The 20699-nt window shown below is 45.4% G+C and overlaps 16 protein-coding genes across 16 annotated transcripts; 9 read left to right on the top strand and 7 right to left on the bottom strand. All coding sequences in view use genetic code 12, as the record gives it.

Annotated features, from left to right (window-relative positions):
- Positions 1–72: 72 nt before the first annotated feature.
- PGUG_04619 (uncharacterized protein) lies at positions 73–759 on the bottom strand (the record flags this gene model as incomplete). The annotated part of the gene is made up of 1 exon (XM_001482615.1): positions 73–759. One exon carries the CDS (start codon positions 757–759, stop codon positions 73–75), a length of 687 nt encoding a protein of 228 aa, XP_001482665.1.
- On the top strand, positions 313–1071 carry PGUG_04620 (uncharacterized protein; the record flags this gene model as incomplete). The annotated part of the gene is made up of 1 exon (XM_001482614.1): positions 313–1071. The coding sequence occupies one exon, from the start codon at positions 313–315 to the stop codon at positions 1069–1071; it is 759 nt and encodes a 252-aa protein (XP_001482664.2).
- A 305-nt stretch (positions 1072–1376) lies between these two features.
- PGUG_04621 (uncharacterized protein) lies at positions 1377–2813 on the top strand (the record flags this gene model as incomplete). The annotated part of the gene is made up of 1 exon (XM_001482616.1): positions 1377–2813. The coding sequence occupies one exon, from the start codon at positions 1377–1379 to the stop codon at positions 2811–2813; it is 1437 nt and encodes a 478-aa protein (XP_001482666.2).
- Positions 2814–2982: 169 nt separating this feature from the next.
- On the bottom strand, positions 2983–3777 carry PGUG_04622 (uncharacterized protein; the record flags this gene model as incomplete). The annotated part of the gene is made up of 1 exon (XM_001482617.1): positions 2983–3777. One exon carries the CDS (start codon positions 3775–3777, stop codon positions 2983–2985), a length of 795 nt encoding a protein of 264 aa, XP_001482667.1.
- A 249-nt stretch (positions 3778–4026) lies between these two features.
- On the top strand, positions 4027–6240 carry PGUG_04623 (Zn(II)2Cys6 transcription factor; the record flags this gene model as incomplete). Its single annotated transcript, XM_001482618.1, has 1 exon — positions 4027–6240. The coding sequence occupies one exon, from the start codon at positions 4027–4029 to the stop codon at positions 6238–6240; it is 2214 nt and encodes a 737-aa protein (XP_001482668.2).
- Positions 6241–6267: 27 nt separating this feature from the next.
- Positions 6268–7065, bottom strand: PGUG_04624 (uncharacterized protein; the record flags this gene model as incomplete). Its single annotated transcript, XM_001482619.1, has 1 exon — positions 6268–7065. The coding sequence occupies one exon, from the start codon at positions 7063–7065 to the stop codon at positions 6268–6270; it is 798 nt and encodes a 265-aa protein (XP_001482669.2).
- Positions 7066–7876: 811 nt separating this feature from the next.
- PGUG_04625 (uncharacterized protein) lies at positions 7877–9409 on the top strand (the record flags this gene model as incomplete). The annotated part of the gene is made up of 1 exon (XM_001482620.1): positions 7877–9409. One exon carries the CDS (start codon positions 7877–7879, stop codon positions 9407–9409), a length of 1533 nt encoding a protein of 510 aa, XP_001482670.2.
- A 547-nt stretch (positions 9410–9956) lies between these two features.
- ACF2 (Acf2p) lies at positions 9957–12074 on the bottom strand (the record flags this gene model as incomplete). Its single annotated transcript, XM_001482621.1, has 1 exon — positions 9957–12074. One exon carries the CDS (start codon positions 12072–12074, stop codon positions 9957–9959), a length of 2118 nt encoding a protein of 705 aa, XP_001482671.2.
- Positions 12075–12276: 202 nt separating this feature from the next.
- On the bottom strand, positions 12277–12936 carry PGA14 (Pga14p; the record flags this gene model as incomplete). Its single annotated transcript, XM_001482622.1, has 1 exon — positions 12277–12936. The coding sequence occupies one exon, from the start codon at positions 12934–12936 to the stop codon at positions 12277–12279; it is 660 nt and encodes a 219-aa protein (XP_001482672.2).
- Positions 12937–13146: 210 nt separating this feature from the next.
- Positions 13147–14757, bottom strand: PGUG_04628 (karyopherin alpha; the record flags this gene model as incomplete). The annotated part of the gene is made up of 1 exon (XM_001482623.1): positions 13147–14757. One exon carries the CDS (start codon positions 14755–14757, stop codon positions 13147–13149), a length of 1611 nt encoding a protein of 536 aa, XP_001482673.2.
- A 57-nt stretch (positions 14758–14814) lies between these two features.
- On the top strand, positions 14815–15606 carry PGUG_04629 (uncharacterized protein; the record flags this gene model as incomplete). Its single annotated transcript, XM_001482624.1, has 1 exon — positions 14815–15606. One exon carries the CDS (start codon positions 14815–14817, stop codon positions 15604–15606), a length of 792 nt encoding a protein of 263 aa, XP_001482674.2.
- A 578-nt stretch (positions 15607–16184) lies between these two features.
- On the top strand, positions 16185–17285 carry PGUG_04630 (uncharacterized protein; the record flags this gene model as incomplete). The annotated part of the gene is made up of 1 exon (XM_001482625.1): positions 16185–17285. One exon carries the CDS (start codon positions 16185–16187, stop codon positions 17283–17285), a length of 1101 nt encoding a protein of 366 aa, XP_001482675.2.
- Positions 17286–17381: 96 nt separating this feature from the next.
- PGUG_04631 (uncharacterized protein) lies at positions 17382–18041 on the top strand (the record flags this gene model as incomplete). The annotated part of the gene is made up of 1 exon (XM_001482626.1): positions 17382–18041. The coding sequence occupies one exon, from the start codon at positions 17382–17384 to the stop codon at positions 18039–18041; it is 660 nt and encodes a 219-aa protein (XP_001482676.2).
- Positions 18042–18048: 7 nt separating this feature from the next.
- On the bottom strand, positions 18049–18723 carry PGUG_04632 (uncharacterized protein; the record flags this gene model as incomplete). Its single annotated transcript, XM_001482627.1, has 1 exon — positions 18049–18723. One exon carries the CDS (start codon positions 18721–18723, stop codon positions 18049–18051), a length of 675 nt encoding a protein of 224 aa, XP_001482677.2.
- A 9-nt stretch (positions 18724–18732) lies between these two features.
- On the top strand, positions 18733–20037 carry ECM14 (putative metallocarboxypeptidase; the record flags this gene model as incomplete). The annotated part of the gene is made up of 1 exon (XM_001482628.1): positions 18733–20037. The coding sequence occupies one exon, from the start codon at positions 18733–18735 to the stop codon at positions 20035–20037; it is 1305 nt and encodes a 434-aa protein (XP_001482678.2).
- Positions 20038–20107: 70 nt separating this feature from the next.
- On the top strand, positions 20108–20602 carry PGUG_04634 (uncharacterized protein; the record flags this gene model as incomplete). The annotated part of the gene is made up of 1 exon (XM_001482629.1): positions 20108–20602. One exon carries the CDS (start codon positions 20108–20110, stop codon positions 20600–20602), a length of 495 nt encoding a protein of 164 aa, XP_001482679.2.
- Between the last annotated feature and the right edge of the window lie 97 nt (positions 20603–20699).

Below are 20699 nucleotides of genomic sequence, written 5' to 3' on the forward strand. Positions count from 1 at the left end.
TTTAATTGTTATACTCGATTTCTTGTAATTTTTCTATTCTGTTGCTCTCCTCCACACTTCGTGCTTCGTTATTCACTCAAAGTACTTGTCGTCTACCGGTCTCTCTTCTGGAACTGAAACTATGTTGCATCCCTCCTTCAACCTAAACTGCACCACCTTCAACAATTCATACACAACAGATAACACCGGAGTGTCCACTTTCAACTCTTTTGCAACCGTCAACAAATTACCCAAAATCACTTCCAATTCAATGGGGTTCCCTTTTTTGACATCAACAAGCATAGATGGTTCAAACCAATCGCCATCGTCGGAATGAACCACCAAATTGATCACATCTTTGGGAAGGTCCACTCCATCAGCCTTGGCAATGGCAATAACTTCACGCATGGCAGGAATAGAAACCGCTTCCAAACCGCCCGAAAGCTGGAGCCTTCCGGTATCCACACCGGTCAAAGCCGCTACGGTATTCAAGGATGCATTGTAAACCAATTTTCTGTATCGATACCACTTGGCATCAGGAAAATAGGTACAGTCAATTTTCTCGTTTTGGTAGAGCGAGATAAACTCCATCGTTTTTCCTTCTTGTGCCTCTTTAGAGAGGTTCGGGTTTTCAAAGTAACTGATCAAAGACTTGTCTTTTTGGGTTTGAGTGATTACACCATTATGATTGTGAGAACCAATGTGAGAAACACCGGAAATACACACATTTTTTGGGTACTTTTCAACAAAAGGTCTTCCCAAATCGAAACCATTCTGCATCAATACCACTGCTGTCTCCTCTGGAGTGATAACCGGGGCAGAAAGGTCCTCAACACGAACAATATCAGGCAAATTCTTTGTCGCAATGACGATAAAGTCGTATATATTGCCTGTTTTGGCCGCTTCTTCAACACTTTCGAAAACATTGTGTGGCTTCCAGTGTTCTATTTCACCGTAATCGACAGAATGGATGTTCCAACCAGCATTTTTCACTTTTTCGTAATCACGACGAACCACAACGTCGATATTGGCTTTGCCAACATAGTAGATTCCATAGGCAACAATTGTACCCACGCCTCCAGTACCAATTAGCAACACGTTTGGGTTTCGATTCTGACATGAACTATTGCAATACTGGTAATGTTTACCGTATTTATACTGATAACGTTCCGAAAGTGGAAACTTGCGACACCGGAAACTTACGACTTACCAATAAGATAAGGAAGGTTCCGCCTTATTGTTGTAACCAATACGTTACGAGAGCGTCATTAATCAACAATTGCATCGAAAGAGTCTTAATTCAAATAGCCTTGGAGATCACTTTCTCGAATCATTAAAGTATCAGTTCTCGCTCTCAATTTTATTAGTGTGCGATCGCGAATTGCTTATCAATTCAAATGCTGCCGCTCGATCTTTCGCATCTTCTATCTGAACAAGCCAAAGCGAGAAAAGGCTCCAAATTAAAATCGTGTGTTCACTACAAAAATGAGCCAAATTTTGGATTCCTAGCCGGTGGGTTGCCCTTGCCAAGTTACTTCGCGTGGGAAGCAGTCAGCGCCTCTACCAGAAAGCCCCCATTTGAAGGTGGTTTGAGTGCTATTTCCACCGCTGAAAATCAGCTATCTTTTACAGTTTCGCAGGATTCAACCGACCTAGACATTCCACTCTCGGCGTCGTTGCAGTATGCTGTAGCCATTGGCCCTGCTCCTCTTCGACAATTTTTGATTGAACACACCAAAGTGGTGCACAAGATCCCATACGAAGAATGGGAACTTGCCACTACTGTGGGCAACACGCAGTCGTGGGATGCTTGTATCCGTACCTTTTGCAATCAGGATGACTCAATTTTGGTCGAAAAGTACTCTTTTTCTTCAGCTATGGAAACTGCGGCTCTGCAAGGAATTCGTCTAGTTCCAATGGATGTCGACGAAAGTGGAATTCTACCGGAAAAGTTGGAATCAAAGTTGTTTAAAATGAAGGCTAAGGGCGAGAAATTGCCTAAAATAATCTACTGTATTCCTACGGGACAAAACCCTACTGGCATTTGTATTTCTGGTGAAAGAAGGAAACATATCTACGATATTGCGCTGAAATACGACTTGGTAATTGTTGAGGACGAACCGTACTATTTCCTTCAATTGGACCCGTATGTAGCCCCAGAAAAGAGAGGTTCCTCCACCAAGAGCTTGACCAATTCGGAATTTCTCGAGTCGATGGTTCCGTCATTTTTGAACTTCGATACCGAAGGAAGAGTGGTAAGGTTGGATTCTTTTTCGAAAGTGCTCGCTCCAGGTTCCCGTCTTGGCTGGATCACTTGCCAGAAAAAGCTCATGGAGAGATTTCTTCGCAACTTTGAATCCACATTCCAGACTCCATCTGGATTTTCTTCGTCTATCATCTACGGAACGTTATCAAGGTGGGGCCAGCAAGGTTACATCGAATGGTTGAAGGCATTGCGTGTAGAATACACCTGGAAGAGGAATTTGGCCATAGACTTTTGCCGCAAGTATCTACCTGAAGCTTTATCAAGGATCAATGCCCCGAATGCCGGCATGTTTTTCATCGTTTCGTTCGACACTTCAAAGCACCCTGAATTTGCAACAAAGTATAACAGTGATCCGTTGGCGGTTGAAGCGGCTATTTACGAAGCCACTATCGAAAATAAAGCCATTCTCGTTCCAGGCTCTTGGTTCGAAGTGAGAGAAAAAGACGAGGAACCAAGTACCGTTATCTTTTTCCGAGGCACATACGCTGCGACTGAGATAGATGTGTTGGAGAAGGGTATACAGAGATTCGGAAAAGCGGTGAGGGAAGTATTTTCCTTGCATGAATAGGCGAAAAATAGTTTGCTTATTGTTTAATTCAGGCTGAAATCGTTAGTATGCCAATAGATTAGCTGCAAGTAATTATAGAACAATTCTTCATTTGAGACTGAGTTGTTGAGATAAGGTTTATTGTCATAAACAATCGAGCTACTTTCAACTTGACTCTTTGCGTATTACTTCAACTGTCCTTTTCCTTGGCACTTCGTTTCCTGATTCTCAACCCGTCTTTCTTCTTTGAATCCTCCGGAAAAGTACGGCAAACCAATCCGCTGTAAAACCAGTCTATCATAGTAACAACATCATAAACCGGCAACCCCAATGCTTTCTGAACAGCTTTCGAGGTAGGAGGCATCTGAGTGCATTCAAAAACAAAAGCACCTATGGAACTGTCTTGTGAAACTGCCTTTTTTGCCAATTCTATCATTTCCGCTTCAAACCTTTCAATGACATACTGGCCACCTTCAATGATAATATTCTTCAATTCGCCCCCATCTTTGGCGCCATGGACAACAATTCTCTTCTGCATCGCTTCCGAGAGACCTACACCATCAAAGTGGGATTTTCCTAATTCTTTTTCGTCAAAAGTGAGCACGGCTACTTTCTTATTTGGAGGTAAAAATGCCAATACTGAAGGGATTTGTAAAAGGCTGCTCGATGCTAGCGGGATATTGATCTTGGATGCTAAACGGTCCTGAATCTGGGCGAGAAATCCACAGGACGTAATAACGCCAATTGCACCTTTCGCTTCTAGTTTGTTGCAAGCATCAACAAAGTTGTCAATTAAGGTTTCGTCCAACACCCCAGAAAACACAATATTGCGCACAGTAGCATTGTTCACTCTTTCGTGAACCAATGGGAAAACAAACGACTCTGGGTTCAATGGGTCTCCCGGCGGCCGGTGGATATCGTCGGTGTAATCAAGGCAAAGAGCACCTAGCGGAGGCAATTCCTGGGTTTGGGGGTACTTTGACATTTGGGTGAGAGTCTAGTGTACTAAGACTTAAGGAAGGATATGTGTGTCCACTATATTCAAAGCCGTTATTTGTCATTCTGTCTTATCAGTTGCCCATTTGGGTGCGAATTTTTCCGTTAGATCTGGTGCGGCGCGATAAGAAAATATCTGTCAATGCGAAAAGATCCGCATTTATCGTTCTTCAAGATTGGTCTAAACCAGCTCCTATAGGTTCTCGAAGGTCTAGAAGGCACCAGAAGTGAGATCCGTATGACTTACAACCAACTAAAGTTTAGAGTGGAATTACCCGAGGGTGAAGGTTTCCACCAAATCGACCAAAATCCTCACAAAGACAATAGTACTCGATCCGGTATCTCCAAAAAGCGGTCGGGAGGAAAGCACCAGATGGCTGCTTGCTCAGCTTGCAAGAAAAAAAGAAAAAAATGTGACGGAAAGTATCCGGTTTGCAGCGGTTGCGACAACTCCGGAACGGAATGTACGATTTACGATATCACCACCAGTCGTATAATTCCCAGAAACTACATCGAGACTCTCGAGGGAAAGCTAGCTGAGCTAGCTGATAAGCTCCAGCATTCAAAGGCGACAATTGAGAAATTGGAAGGACTTTTACAACACAATGAAATTTCTGAAGGTTCTCCACAGTCCTGTGAGCTCCCTATGCCTCCGACATTGATCCACAAGAACCAAGACTACAACCAACATAATCAAAAATACAAAAACTTGGAGTCAGAAATAGGGTATATTACCCTTGGTGTTGGGGCTGAATCGAGATTTATGGGTGATACTAGTGCCTTTTCCATTGCTAAAGCTATTACAAATTCCATTGATTACTACAAGAAAGAAAGCCGAACCGCAAGTCTGTTCACATTCAACGGTATATCTACTCCTCCAGAACCAGAAGAATTTGAGCCTCCATTTACCAAGCCATCTTTCAAAGCAGCCCAGCTATTCTTGAGCAGCTATAAAGTAATAGTGCAATGCCAGTATCCTTTCTTGGAATGGAAGTGGGTTGAAAAGTGCTTTCAAAGAGTTATGGAAAATGACTCAGAAGACCCAGAAGAGATGTTTTTCATCTACATGATCTTTGCTATCGGAGCCCAATTGTCCTCGAACAACAGCCGGTTCTCAACCCTAGCATATGTCAAGGTCTACTATAACAAAGCGATGGAGTTTATTGGGCCAATAATCGAGGTGAATACCATCAGAACCGTCCAAGCATATTTAATGATATCGGCATTTTCACAAAAAATGCCCGATGGTTCTTCCATATGGCAATCCACTGGTTTGGCGATTCGAACCGCCGTGGCTTTGGGGCTCCATAGACAGCCCTACCGTAATAAGGAGGACCAAAAGTTGGCCGAAGAAGCTAGAGCAAATCTCCAATTACGCTACAGAATCTTCTGGTGTGCCTATGGTATGGAAAGAATCAATGGCATTGTATTGGGAAGACCGTTTGGAATTTCTGACGTTGATATTGATGCGTTGATGCCGACGGAAAGTCCAGAAATAGCAGTAGCTTGTCATGTTTTCAAACTACGAAGAATCCAGTCGAGTATCTGCACCTTTGTCTACAAGCCAGTGGCTATCATGGATTCTTTCGAAGAGATAGACACCACCAGGGTCCAAATTGTGCTCGAATTGAACGAGTGGATGACAACTTTTCCAGCAAAAGCTCAGCCTATTTCCATCTTTGAAACGAATAACTGGTCGCAGATTTCGTACCACAACTCCATGGTGCTTCTTTTGCGGCCGGTAGTGCTCGAAGTCTCCAAACTAAGAGAACACTCTAATCCAAGGTTACTAGAATGGTTCAAGGTGTTCACACAATCTGCCTCTGCCATTTGTATGAACTATAAGGATCTCCACTCCAAGGGAAAACTTGGATATACCTGGCTAGCAATGCACTGTGTTTTCGTTGCTGGATTATCTTTTTTATATTGTTTGTGGATTGACACCACTGTGAAGGTTTTGGAGTGGAAAAGAAGACGACTAATTTACGACACAGTTTCGGCGTGTTCCAGTTCACTTTATGTTCTCGCTGAACGTTTTCCTACTGCTTCGGTGTTCCGAGACACTTATGAAAGAATTGCCAATACAGTCTTGACCAAAGTGGAGGATGCAAAAAAAGATACACCCGTCAAGTCCACGGCTCAGGGTGACTTTACAATGGGGGTTTTGGACGAGGGAAGCATTGGCATCGATCAGTATCTAGGCTATGAAGCAGATTTGAAAGCACAGCTCCAGAGTGATGCTTCCATGACAAACACACAAAGAGTCACTAATTCAAAGAGTCCAATGAGCTCGGATTTTGTGTATGGAATTGGAGACGGAAAGTATAATTATAACGGCGACGGTTCCATGTGGGAGTTTTTGGATAACACTGGAGACAAGTTTCTTCGGGATATCTACTATGACATGGAGAATAACTTTGCTGAAGACAGACATGAACGCGAGGCAGGCTAATGGAAATGATGTGGAATATGAATCAAATCATTCCTGCTCCTTGACCTTCTCGCAAACTATTTCTCCATGAACCATGATCATGACTGCCTCTTTATTTTTACACCAATCACTCCATGCCTTTCTGATGTCATCCTTGGTATATTTAGTACCCTCACCAGCCTTGTCCAAACGAGCCTCATACAATTTTCGAAACCATTCCCGATCTTCATCAGTCGATATACTCCAAACCGAACTAGAAAACGAAATTTTCGATTTTTCAAAACCAGCCTTTAATGCATGGCTCTTAAGCTTTCTACCACCGTCTGTGACTGTAGCAGGGCCTGTTACCAAGTCGGTAAAAAAGTATTTGAGAGGCTCTTCCAAATTTTCAGGATAGATCAGAATACTTCTCAAGTCAGCATCTTTACAGCAAACGATACCCCCAGGCTTGACAACACGGCGCATCTCAACGAGTGCCCTTACATGGTCTTGCAAGTGGAGCAAAACCTGGTGAGCAAATACAATATCAAAGGTATTATCTTCGAATGGAAGTGAGGTTGCGGAACCAATTTTATACTCGACGTTTCCAAGCTGTTTTTGCTTTGCTTGCTCTCGGCCCAATTTTACCAAATCCTCTATAGTATCAATGCCATATACCTTGCCATTGGGCACTTTTTTGGCCAAATCATTGGTAATGGTTCCGGGACCGCAACCGACATCAAGAATCGAGTGGTTTGCATTGATAAACTTGATCATAAAAGCCATGCTATTTTCGACATTTCTCCAACTATGGGTGTCGGATACTTCCTTTTGTAAACCTTTTTTATAGTATACGTTGTCTTGCATTACACTGAACAATTGTTCTAATCGATTGGAGGTAATATCGTATCGGTTTTATGCACTCCTGTCGGATTTCCTCATTCGGACAGGTTGCAACCGTCGCTAACACTTTCAAGAAATTCCGATGATGGGGTCTGGGAAGTAGTGTTTTTACTACGACAGAATACATGACACTCGCCAAATCATTTTGAGTGCCGTTAGAAAGGCTCATGATCCGAACTGAGAATTTCGCTTAGTGCAGCGAATTTTTGACCAGGTCATCTTTGATCTTTGACCAGATTTGAGCTTGGTTCGAATCCCCAGATGGCTTCAACTGATATTGAAGTACGGTAGGATTACGGTTTTCGATTATCCAATCTCGGTGAATTGTGAAAATTAACATAATTGTACTCCGGTCAGTTCGCATTACTGTACATTGAAGGTAGACAGATGCTTCAACCACGAAAAATAAATGTGAATCTTCAGCTGAAAACATACAAGTGGCGATAGTGTCGCCTCCAGATATTGCTATTCCACCTTCCTCATCCATTGCTCTCCAGTGTGATCTTTGAAATAATTGAATCTTCTCTCATTTGCAGCCATTAAGAGCGCCTAAAACGAAATCGTAAACTGACTTTCTCAATATTATAGCTACATTTGACATTTGCTCAAAGTCTAGCCATAATTGTACCATCTAATATCTGCGCCAAACCTTCCTGAGATAATTTCACCAGCCGAAGTCCGTCCCAATCTCCGACCAATCTCAGCCACAGTATCCTCGTCATCGCACGATGATTTGAGTGTGGCTATATAACTCACACTAACTTCAAAATAGTCAATGACTTCTCGCTATGACAAGAGACCCAATTTCATCGTCTACATGCCCGACCAATTGAGGTACGATTGTGTTGGTGCATTTGGAAATACCACCATAAAAACTCCGAACATTGACCGGTTGGCGCTGAATGGTGTAAAGTTTACCAATTGCTATCTTCAGCACTCAGTCTGCTCACAAAGCAGAGCATCTATAGTCACCGGCAAGTATCCTCATGAAACCGGGCACCGAGGACTTACCACTTACCTTCGGCTGTGGGAAGATAATTTTTTCAAGACGTTGAAAGAGAACGATTACCATGTTGTCAGTGTAGGAAAAAGAGGAGATATTTTTGCAGAGGGTGCTTCGGAGGAAAGCTTGAATGAGTACGGGTTCATAGTAGAGCCAGAAGCCAGTCTTTTTGAAGATATGAGGGAAAAACTCACCAGATTTCGTCAAGATTATCTTGACAAGAAATCCCCCACAGACTGGAGTCGTTTATATTATACTGGCTCCAGAGATCCAATTGCGGATTTTGACGAAGCTGTAATTCAAAGTGCAGAGAAATGGCTCGATGGTGTAAATGGTGGTTCAATTTCCACCGGTGGTAAACCATGGATACTTTTTCTCCCGTTATTTTTTCCCCATTGTCCTTTTGGAGTCGAAGATCCGTATTTCTCGATGTACGACCGCTCAGCAGTTCCCAGCCCGCTTAGCACTGATTCTAAAACAGGACACGAACCTGCTTATATGAAGCGTTTGAGAGAGAAACATGGACTCAATGATACCCCGCTAGAAGTTTGGCACGAAATAGTAGCAACCTACTACGGTATGATCTCTCGAATTGATGATCAACTAGGCCGTATAATTTCCAAAGTTGAAGAATCAGGCTTGCAAAAGTCAACCTTGACGATATTCTGCACCGACCATGGTGAGTACTTGGGAGACCATGGGTTGATAGAAAAGTGGCCCAGCGGTGTTTCTGAGCAGCTTGTACACGAGCCCTTAATTGTGAGTGGCTTAAACTTGCCAAAAGGGAAAGCGGTAGACTCACTTTGTGAAATGGTGGATCTAGCTCCAACATTATTTGAATTTGCCCAGTTGGGAGAAGCTCCATTTGCACACAATGGTAAATCTTTGGTTCCTTTACTCTATGGTGAAACAAACACACACAAAGACTACGTCTATTCGGAAGGAGGCTTCTTGAAAGGAGAGGATGCAATTATTGAAATTGCACCTTTTCCTTATGATCTCAAATCGGGATTGCAGCATGAGGATATTGTCACTGTTGGTCGAGTAATTGCCATCAGAAGTAAGGAGTATACTTTTGTCTACAGACTTTATGAAAAGAACGAGTTGTATTCAAGGGTTGCTGACCTTGCTGAAGCTCACAATTTGATCGATGACCCAAAATATGCCAATATCATTCAACAGTTGGAGAGTCAATTGTTACGTTGGATGGTGGAGTCCAGTGGTCTTCCTCCAAAACTGGGGCCACGGCACGTAGAGGTGAAATTGCCAAAGCCTGGAAGTACAACTTTTGAAAGTTCACCATAGAATATATGAAAGTGCTTTGTGAGATCATTTTATCGTTCATGCATTTTGACACCTGCAAGTGAACCTTCTTGCATGAACACGCAGTGAACGATTTGCAGCCAATGAGATCATTACAACGAAGCTTTACATCAAGCAGCAAGTTAAAGCCTTGACTTGTTTATTGACATATAGAGCGTGAAAAATATGGAAAGCATCACCATCACAAAATCGTTTACCCTAATTTCTTGCTCCCACTTTTTCGATAAAAGATCCTCACCTTATTTCACAAAATGTATAGATGAAACAAACCCAAAAGTCGCAAAAAGGACGTTCTAGCACTTCAAATTGTTGATAAGAGTCTGGCTTTCCTTTTACTTATTTTCTTCTTGAAACATCTTTTAGGCTTCAAATGTGAAAATGCAAGATTTTGTAACATCAAAAAGATACTGAAAAAAGACAAACATGCATTTACTGGACATTTTCTAGCTAACTTTTAAAGAGACTATACTCTCAATCTTGTGGTCAGCTTCATTTTACTTTTGAATCTCAATACTTTTGCAATTCCTTCTCACGCACCCCCAACTCCAGCAATGTACGCAAGAGACCAGGTTCGAGACATGCCATTATCCATCAACTCCAACCGCCAGTCGTTTCCAGCAAACCAGCTCCATGCCCGCCTGGGGTCAATTATAGCCAGGTTCAACATTAAAAGACCCTTCCATCCATCGGGAATCCGGTCGATAATATGAGCTATTTTAAGGTCCCATTCTTCTTGCACAAACTTCTTATTCCGCATGTAGGAAGACATTGGAGTTATGGGGATCATATGAATTCCATGGATCCATTCGTCACCAATGGTACCACGACCAAAATATGTAGCGTAGTCGATCTTGTTTTCAAACAATATTCCTGAAACCTTGTTTTTGATTATACGCTTGGGCTGTATTTTGTTGTCGTCTGCGAACAACATGTACATATTAATTGCCCGGCGCATCACTGCAAGCATCAAGTTTGCACACTGCTCGTACAGCTTGTCTTCGATAATTTGAGCGTACAATTTTAAGGCATAGACAGAATGATAGTCTTCCGAAGAAGACTCTTCATCCTTTCCATCTCCTGAAGCAAAGATTCCATGCGCAAAAGAATGACCATGAAACCAGTCAAACGACCGAAATTGGGGAAACTTACCGTCGGCAACAGGATTAGCAAAATCTTTAACCAAGGCTGTGACATAATTGAGCACTAGTCCATCCTTTTCGTGGAGCCATTGTTTGTCGATTTTAGCTATCAATGCAATGGCATGGACATGATACCCGTAATGGAAATGATGGTCATTGTAGTTGGCGTTACCAAAGTCGGCTGCTGGGTCAGCGGTAGACCGAATACCTTTCCAAGTTTTGTCATAAGTCAATGGATTTTTCTGTGAATTGGTAGCAAAAATTTCTACCGCCTTCTTCACCTTTGGTAGCACCTCATTGGTAAGGCTTTCATCTTTTAGTATGAAATGGCACACATAGGCAATGTATGCGTATTTATCAAGAATCTTGCCTGAAGTGTACATGGAGTCGATGTTTGCCATACCGACTACATCATCCTTGCACTCTTGTGTAGCGGCCATTTTGATAGCCTGGAGCGCTTCAGATGAGTAATGGGCACCTGGGGACTCCCAGTTGATATTCTGAGGAAGTTCAGTCTCTTCCATCACCAATTCGTTAGTGGCATATGCTCTCATCACACCCTTAGTTGTCGAGTCCAACTCCAATTTTGTGAACAGTTTGGCGGTGTCTCCACTAAGAACTTGCTGGTGATGTGGCAAGCACCAGACAATTCCCACACCAGGTTTGTTCATTTTGTAGGAAAATCGATATTGGTTTCCATTGAAGGAAAGTTCACAACTAGTTGGCCAATTACCTGCGCTTTCGTCATAATATTTCGAATCACCTCGGCAGATTTGAACCACAGCTCCGGTTTTTCTGCCCACAATATGATTTGGATCAGCAAGACCAAGTTCCAGATCGTCACTGTAAACCAGCCAAGTTACCTGGTTGAACAAGACCACTCTATACTTGGTAAAAGTGCCGGAAGACGACTTAACTTTCTCGAATTTCTGTACCCCGACCTGTGACGCCACCACAGGAGCAATACTCTCATAAACTGCTGTAATAAATCCCATTCCCTGAACAAGGGGAACGGTTATCTTTCCAGATGAGCCCACAATCTCGGCAGTAACCGACATCTTTTTATGATTCCTGAGGTCAATTCTAGCAGATTCAAATCCACGACCCGTGAATACAAACGATTTGATCTTGGGTGGGTTGAAATAAAACTGCACCGGGTCAGAATCGGGGTCTGGTCCGTATACCTGTTGCGCGGCTTCGGTGTGGTTCAATGCCAAGCCCACGTCTTGTCCGGGATCTTTCGTCATCCATAGCGAATAGGGAAGCGTCCAAACAGGAAAAGTTTGGTCTTCCAAAGTTAAGTTGTTGTAGAAATTGTTGGTTTGTATTGGTTCGTCGTCGTTGCAGCCGACTGGAAGTTGAGGATGAGTCGACGTAGGAAACGGAATTGGAAGATCAGGTAAGCCTGAGGCTACGTGAGCCGGGAGCGGCATCTGTTTTCTGGCGTAGGCTGGCTCGCCATCCTTTTTTTTGAGGTGATTCTTTTTAAGGTTCGTAAAGAGGCCCATACGAGAGATGAAATTCGCAGCAAGTTGAATTGGGGGAGGAGCCTACAGGCAGGAACGAGAGAGCCTAACCACTGGGAGTAGGCCATGAGTAGACCATATACCATGGGACATAGGTATAACACCATAGCTTTATTTCACTGCATCTACAAGCTGCGCTTGTAGCTGAGCTCGCTACGCTCGCTGGTTATCAATATTCATGCATCTATAAAACTAACAATAATCCCGCAGCCATCGCACCGGCAACTCCGATGTTAAGAGAGTTCATGCTGACTCCATTGCCGGCCAGGGTCGAGCCCGAGCTTCCATTAGTGCCGTTGCCAGCAGTGCCGTTGACGGCAGTACCGTTAATTTTACCTTCCTTGAAGAGTCCGTAAGCTTTTTCGGAAGAATCGGTAACAAACTTGGTCACAGTGACAGGACTCTTGGTCTTGTCGAAACGTCCCCATTTGTGGGTACCAGAGCTGGTTGGCTCAGACGAGGGCTTCGTCTTGTCAAAACGTCCCCACTTGTGGGTTCCAGAAGTGGTTGGTTCCGAAGATGGCTGGGTCTTGTCGAAACGTCCCCACTTGTGAGTTCCTGAACTAGTAGGCTCTGAAGATGGCTTGGTCTTATCAAAGCGTCCCCACTTGTGAGTGCCCGAGCTGGTGGGCTCGGAAGAAGGCTTGGTCTTGTCGAAACGTCCCCATTTGTGAGTTCCTGACGAAGTGGAAGTCGAGGCTGGTTTTGTTTTGTCAAAACGGCCCCATTTATGAGTGTCAGTTTCTCCATAGAAAGTTGTAGTAACAGTTACTGGTTCTTCGTCCGCAGCGGAGACCACGGCAGCAGCCAGAACCAATCCAAGAGCTACAGTTGATACCTTCATGTTTGTAGAGAAACAAAAGATTATCGCGGGATTTTTTTTTTTGGCTGTAGCCGACAGGACGGCTCCTGCATGCGGAACGGCCGGCTTACTATGGTCCAAATTGGTTGCCCGATTGGGCCGGCGGTGCGACGAATGTGAGAAAAAAGAAAATAAACCGATGGAAAGAATAAAAACGTCGTGTATTATGCAGTATCATCAATAAGTCGTACTTTAAAACTGAAAGTTTTGCTGGTTCTGGACCCCAAACCCAAATGCATCGCCATACGCCTGGGGCGCAACGCTATCCTCGTCGATCTGGTCGTCCTCCTCTGAAAAGTACTTCTCAATAATTCTGTATGCCTTCTCGTAAACCTTTTCGTTCTCATTACCTTGACACTCAAAGATCTTCTCCATGCCACCTGCCTCTTCGATGAAAAGTGCATTTTCGTTGACATTCAGCCCGCGCGCCTCCTTGTCGAGCTCGCCCATCTTGAGGATGTTCTCGAGCGAATCTAACGTCACCTCGATAATCTTAGGGTCGGCCACCGCCAAAAGGTCGCATAACGGCTTGATGCATCCTTGGCTAACAAGGTACCGAATTTGGTCGGGGCGAGTAAGTCCGCCCAGAGACGCATTGGAAATGGCCCAGCATGCCTCCTTCTTCGTTTTGTAGTCGCCAGAAACCAACAACCGGATTATTTGCGGAATCAAGTTGGCATCGATAACTGCTTGGATTTGGTCCGAGTTACCAGCGGTGATATTGGAGATGGTCCAACACGCCTCTTTTCTGATGGTTTCCTTGGGCGAGTTCAACAATGGAGCCAACGCAGGGAGCACACCGGCATTGATGACGATCTGAGTCTGGTAGTCGTTTCCCGTGACAATGTTACCAATGGCACGTAAAGCCGGGGTCTGCACCAAATTGGATTCATGTCCCAACAACTCCACGAGTCTATGGGGAATCCGGGCGTCCACCACCGCCTGGATGGCCTCGGTGGTTCCATCGGAAAGGTAAGACACCGCCCAGCAAGCATCAACCAACGTTTCGGCGTCCACCGAATATATCAATTTAGCAAGTGTAGGAATTGCCTGTTGCACCGTCAGCCAGTCCGGTTGCGGGTTTTTACCACGACACAAGTTGGACAACGTCCATGTAGCGGTTCGGATTAACAGCATCTTGGTGGTGTTGAATAACTCCAAAACCGGCTGCATTGCCTGGCACGCAAGCACATAATCACGATACTCCGAAGAGTCTCCTGCAACATTTCCCAACGCCCAAATAGCCTGTTCCTTCACCTCCATCGACTGCGAGTACAAAAGGTCTACGAAAAGTGGCACCGCACCCAGCTCCACCACCACTCGAGTCTGGTCGGAGTTTCCCGATGCAATGTTGGTGAGGGCCCACGCCGCCTCCAACTGCAACATATCCGGGTGGTTGGGCCGCATGAACTCCACCAACGTGGGGATTACACCACTTTGAATCACAAGGTTGATGGGAGGATTGTTTTCCCGCGATAAGATTTGGCGGAACTTGACGGTGGCAGCAAGTTGGCTGTCAAAATCGTTGGTTTGGATCATTTCCATCATCCGAGGAAGATCCTGCTGGAGCTTACCATAAAACTGGTCCTCGTCCAGCCCAGGAACCGGCTCTTCTTCGTCTTCCGAGTCATTGGCGGTGTAATTTCGACGTTTCGACAATGCTTCTTCCCTCTTTTGTTTCCGGAGATCCACTTGATGGGTCTCTCTTCTCCGCCTGAGCTCATCGCTCTGGAACCGTCCTTTGTTCTTGAAGTTCGTACGCCTATATTCAGGCACAAATCTTGACGTGGCGTCGGAATCCATGATAAAGAAGGAGTTTGAACGTCAAGAAAAAAAAAACTTTTGCGCGCGCTCTAAGTCATGTGCGAACTTCAGATTCTTTTGGTTATAGTAAGAATAATGATGTGGGTGCTGGCGGTAAAATATAAACCTCTGGCGGTGCTGGCGACTCTCAGACACTTGTCTCATACCACTGTATCACGGAGTAGCTTCAGAACAGACTCAAATGTCGAAACTGACGAAATCTCATCGTCCAATGATCCATGGTCTCCTACCCTACTTTCCGATACCGTTTACATTCGGACCCCAAACTCGCTTCGTTCTCACCCATTACCGGGCTACCGGCTCTCGTACTCACCGCTATACGAAGCCCCGGGTTCCAAATATGTTGCAATGATGAAAAGACTCACTCTTAGTTTCGCCGTGCTTGGCTGCTACGGTGCCAAATTATTCTACGAACTGGCTCAATTTGACGATTTGTACGCTTTGGCCACGTTGGTGGGCTGCTGGACCCCTACGGCTGTGGTACAGTACAAAACCAAGGACTACGTAACCCGAATTTTTCGACTTTATTCGAAGGACAAGCCACAGACATTGGAAAATCTTGTAAATGACGAAAAACTCATTTTGGAAAAACTCAATGCCACCGGCGGCCGAACTTATAATTGCTTGGTGAACGTCGACTCGTCGCTTCAGTTGGACAAACCACCAAAGTGGCTGAGACCGTATTCTTCCTGGAAAGACATCGAGCCCACCACTGGAAAAACTCGCCATTTTTACGTTGCTGATGATATGGGAGGAGTCAAAATGGACAGATTGTGGGGGATTGTGGAGCACAACTCGGGTGTGGACAACGGACGATATATAAAGTGAGGAAGAGAAAGGGGAAGAAAGACGAAGGGAAAGAAGGTAAGGAGGAAGGAAGGTAAAGAACGAGATTATGAGGCACTAACTTTTTCTGGAATGCCAGCGGCGCTTTCTTGGATCACAACGAAGAACTGCCAATGGTTACCACTATGGATTCTCGACAGCTACTGCTCACCACTGTATATAGACCGCATGAGCTGGAGCTGAGCTGGAGCTGAGCTGCCAATGAACTGACCGATGGGCTAAAGCCAATGAAGCTAGAAGGTTGGTTACGAAGCTATTTTAAATATGGCTCACTGCCACTGCTACAACCCATTGTTACTACACCTACTGCTATCTTATTGCTACCTCTTTATTTGCTAATACTTGCTTTTCTCTTGGTTATCTCACTGCAGTTTCACTGCGAATTCACTGCGAATTCACTGCGAATTCACCGCTCGCTGTGCTCGCCAGTGAATTCTGTGCTCGCGGTGAATTCTGGCTCGCGGTGAATCTGCCGCGGTGAACTTTTCGCAGCCTTATTTCGTGCCGCTCACTTAGTTCGCGGCGTTACTTCTCGCGGTGTTCACTCTCACGGCGTTTTCATGGACGATTCTCCCCACCCCCCAGCAGCCCCCAACCCCGATGCCGGCGAGGCCAAGGCTACCGTGCCGGTCAAGCAAGATGATCAGACACAACATAATACTCGACTAAACGCACTTTTGTACCACACTTCCAATGATTCAATCGACCTCTACAAGAAGGAAAACAACTCACTGGATCTTATGGGTCGGCTTTACTTTGACGACTATGATTCCGACTCTGTGGTTTCTTCGGGTGCTGTTTCGCCAGTAGTACAACTGCCGGGCGCCACTGTGCCGTCAATGGAGTATTTTAATACTCGTCTTGACCCACTTTTTGAAGCACTCAAAAAACCAGAACGACCCGAATTCGAACGGGGAATTTCGTTTTCCGACTCAAGAAGCGTCACCTTCAAGGTCAAGCACCCCCAATTCAAGTTCCGTCGTAATAACAAGACTTTTCTTGCTGGGTTCAACGACGAACCGCTGTCTCTCAAAGCCATCGAATGGCTCTACGACGAAATGATCATCAATGGCGACACATTGATAGTTCTCAGGGTGCTCGACGAAAAGACTCACACCTCCATAGACAATGCTGCTGCCAGCGCCAGTCTCAAACGGCTCCAGTCGCTCAACGCCCACAGCAAGAAGATCCTGATGGTGTTCGAGACCACCATTGGAAAACCCAAAAAGCTCTTAAAGCGAGCAATTGACGAGTACAAACCGGCTATGATGGCCATAGGCACCCGCCATACCGACCAGCATGTCCAGCACCGTTCGTTTCTTGCCAAAGAGCTGATGCTGAAACACTTTTTGGAGTGTGCGCTCGTTCCAGTAATTGTGGTAAAACCTACATGGCGCTACGTGGAGCAACTAGAACATCCCATAGACTCGGAGACATACTTCCACGATTGGATCGTCAGCATAGATATCGACGGAAGCTACAGAAAAAAGAAAAAGAAAGGGTTCCTCAGCCCATCGCTGTCGCACACCAGTCTCGCATCGGCCAGCGAAAGAGGCCGAAATCTTGCACCCAAACCGTCCAACGAGTTTTTTTTCGCTGACTCGCTGCGGTCTCGGTCGCGGTCCCAGTCCAAGACCCGGTTCCGAATCTTCGGCCACTGACCCCACATTACGGCATATAGGGGTCAGAATATTTTCCTTTAGTTGCGAGCAATTTTTCGCAATCAATTTCGCACACAAACTTTCAAGTTCCACTTCATGCGATCAGTAGGTAACAGGGCCGCCCTCGTGGTCGACTTGGCATCTCTTGCGATCGGAGGCTGGGGTCTCTGGACAAACATCCATTATGAGCTCCCGCACCACTTGGCCGATGCCGGGCATTGGCAGTTTCTCACCAACATCTCGTTGGCTTACTCACTCCTAGTGTTTGCCCTTGGGTTCCTAGCCCACGCTCTATACTCGCAACCCATCTTTTCCCTCAAAAATTCCCTTCATCCCATCGCCTTGACCATGGAAATGATCGTGGCTTCGGTCTACTGGCCACTTAGATTATTCTTTTTACACTTGTTGGTGGACGACGTCAGCCGGTTCACCTTCCCTGTCCAAGTGGACTTGGCTATCCATCTATTGCCGGTGGTGGCATTGGCCGCGGACTATATACTATTTATGCCTCCATGGACCATCACCACTCGCTCGGCTCTATTGGGGTGCGCGGGAATCACCGTGGCTTACTGGTTCCATTTGGCGAGATTGATCGATATGTCCAAGGGAGCCATGTACCCGTACCAGTTTTTGAACGTGGAGGACGATACCGTGCGGGGGTCGATTTTTGTCATTGTGGGATTGGTGGGATTTCTGATGTTTTTGGTGGCTCGCCAGCTCCACGGGTGGATTGTTCCCAAGCAAAAATTGGAATAGCCGAGGCCTAGCGCCGCCTAAATGTCTTCTTTGCAAAGTAGTCTGCTGCTGCCAACGACCCAAACAAAACCAACAACACCAGTCGTTTTCCCATACTGGCATTGCTCAAAAATGGATAAGGAAATTTCGTCACTCCATCGCCGCGACACCACCACATATGGGCCTCGATAACCGCCCAATAAACCACCAACACCGCCTCTGCCACCACAATCGAGTGGCGTCGGCTCCGGTACCGGTTCCAGCTAGCGTCTATAGTCAAGAATATATAGGGAAAAAGGTGGATTTTGAGATCAAGTAACAATGACACTTCAAACGAGTCCACGTTGAGCAGGTACGGGAACACCCACAACATCACCCAGTAAGCTACCGTCACCACAAACTCCAAGTGTGCACACGCAAGCATCGCCACCGTAACCATGGAGTCCAATTGGTCATAATACCATAGTTTTTTGTTGGCAACGTCGATGGCTATTCGACTGCCCACAGCTATACAGGTGAAAAATAACGCTACGTTTGTCAAAAATTGCCAGCAGCCTCCCGTGGCCAAATGGGGCGGAAGGGGAAGCCGGGCAGAGTCCTGGAGGCCGCTTAAGCATATGGCTATGTACACGAAGCGCACCACATTGTTCCACATTAAAGTGCGAAGGAGAAGAAATTTAAAGTGCGAAATTGATTTTCTCATCTAGTGATAATGTGGGGTATACTGCTATTGACACTTTTGTGGGTATTTTGTGGGGCCCAGGGGCTCATTCCGCCACAACAACCACTAGTGTTTCCCAAATATCACAACGAAAAAGTCGTAAGAATCACAGAAGACCCAAAAAATGTGGTCCTGTTGCTCACATCGGCAAACAACATCACCTACAAAAAATGGGGTTCCAGCACATCCGAGAAGTTTGTTGATATCCATGTGGACGAGGACAACTACGCGGCTCTCCAGCTGTTCCTGTTTCGCCACAAGGTTATTATTGAAAATTTGGCACAGGCAATTGCCGAAACCATGCCGCAACAGTCGGATTCCGTGGTAGAGACAACACAAATTCAACCACTTTCGGAGATTTTCTTCAGAGAATACCGCCCATTGGAGACCATAGATGCCTGGTTGGACATCTTGCAACAAACTTTCCCGGACATCCTTCTGGTGGAAGAAATCGGACAGACCTATGAGCATCGTGCACTCAAAATCGTCCATATTTCTCGCCCTTCCGACATCGACCACGACAAGAAAAAAACCGTGGTGGTCACTGGAGGCACCCATGCCCGCGAGTGGATCTCGGTATCGTCTGTTTGTTACGCCATTTACCAGTTACTTCAACTTTACCTTGAAGAGCCCAACAAGATTTCTGAACAATTGGACTTTCTTTTCATTCCCGTGATGAACCCCGACGGATATGCGTACACATGGACCGAGGACCGGCTCTGGAAGAAAAACCGCCAGGAAACACATCTTCCCAAGTGCTTTGGAATCGATATCGACCACTCGTTCGACTACCATTGGACCCGATCTTCCGACTGGGCTTGCGGCGAAGAATACTCGGGAGAATCTCCCTTTGAGGCCCTAGAGGCCCGTATGTGGCACCAGTACCTCAACGATACCAATCACGACCACAAAATTTACGGCTACATTGACCTACATTCGTACTCACAAGAGGTGCTTTATCCGTATGCTTTTTCATGTACAGAGCAGCCTCGTGACGAGGAAAACTTGATTGAACTCGCGTACGGCATCTCCAAAACGATCAGAAGGCAATCGGGAAAAAACTACAATGTGTTACCAGCATGCATTGATAAGGACCTGGATCTTCTTCCCGATTTGGGCAGTGGAAGTGCGCTCGATTTTATGTACCATAATAAGGCATACTGGGCATACCAATTGAAGCTTAGAGACTCTGGGAGTCACGGCTTTTTGCTACCCAGCAAATACATCGAACCGGTGGGCCGCGAGGTGGCAGCTGCTATCCGGTACTTTTGCACCTTTATCTTGAGCGATGAATAAAATATAGTGCGCGCACTGAAAAATTTCTTATCATTTGTATGAGAGTAGTGAAAAATTTCTTATCTTTTGTATGAGAGTAGTAATCCAAAAGGTCAAACGAGCGGCGGTAACCGTGGACTCGGCCGTGGTGTCGTCGATCCAAAAGGGTCTCATGGTGCTTGTGGGCATTTCTACATCAGACACCATGGCAGACGTGGAAAAATTGCTGAAGAAAATCGTGGGGTTGCGATTATTTGAAGACTTGTCAATTGCTCCCGAAACCGCTACAAAATGGTATGGCAAGCCATGGAGCAAGAGTCTCAATGACGATCTGGCATTGGAGATCCTCTGTGTATCTCAATTCACACTTTACGGCACTGTGAAAAAAGGATCCAAACCGGACTTTCATCGGGCTGCAAAAGGTCAAGAAGCTCGACAATTGTACGATAGTTTTCTCGACCAATTGCGTGGTTCCTTGGGCAACGAAAGAGTGAAAGACGGAGAGTTTGGAGCGATGATGGACGTGGAGCTTGTAAATGACGGTCCGGTGACAATTGTATGGGATACGCAGAAAACTGACTTGTAAGAAAATCCGACTTAAATTGAAGCATAGACAGAAAATCAAATTAATGGTAGACCAGCAAACTAGACAAAAACTGAAAAGCCGCTGATCAAACGAATAT

This window comes from Meyerozyma guilliermondii, genomic scaffold, assembly GCF_000149425.1.
Source record: "Meyerozyma guilliermondii ATCC 6260 scaffold_6 genomic scaffold, whole genome shotgun sequence".
NCBI classification, from domain to species: domain Eukaryota; kingdom Fungi; phylum Ascomycota; class Pichiomycetes; order Serinales; family Debaryomycetaceae; genus Meyerozyma; species Meyerozyma guilliermondii.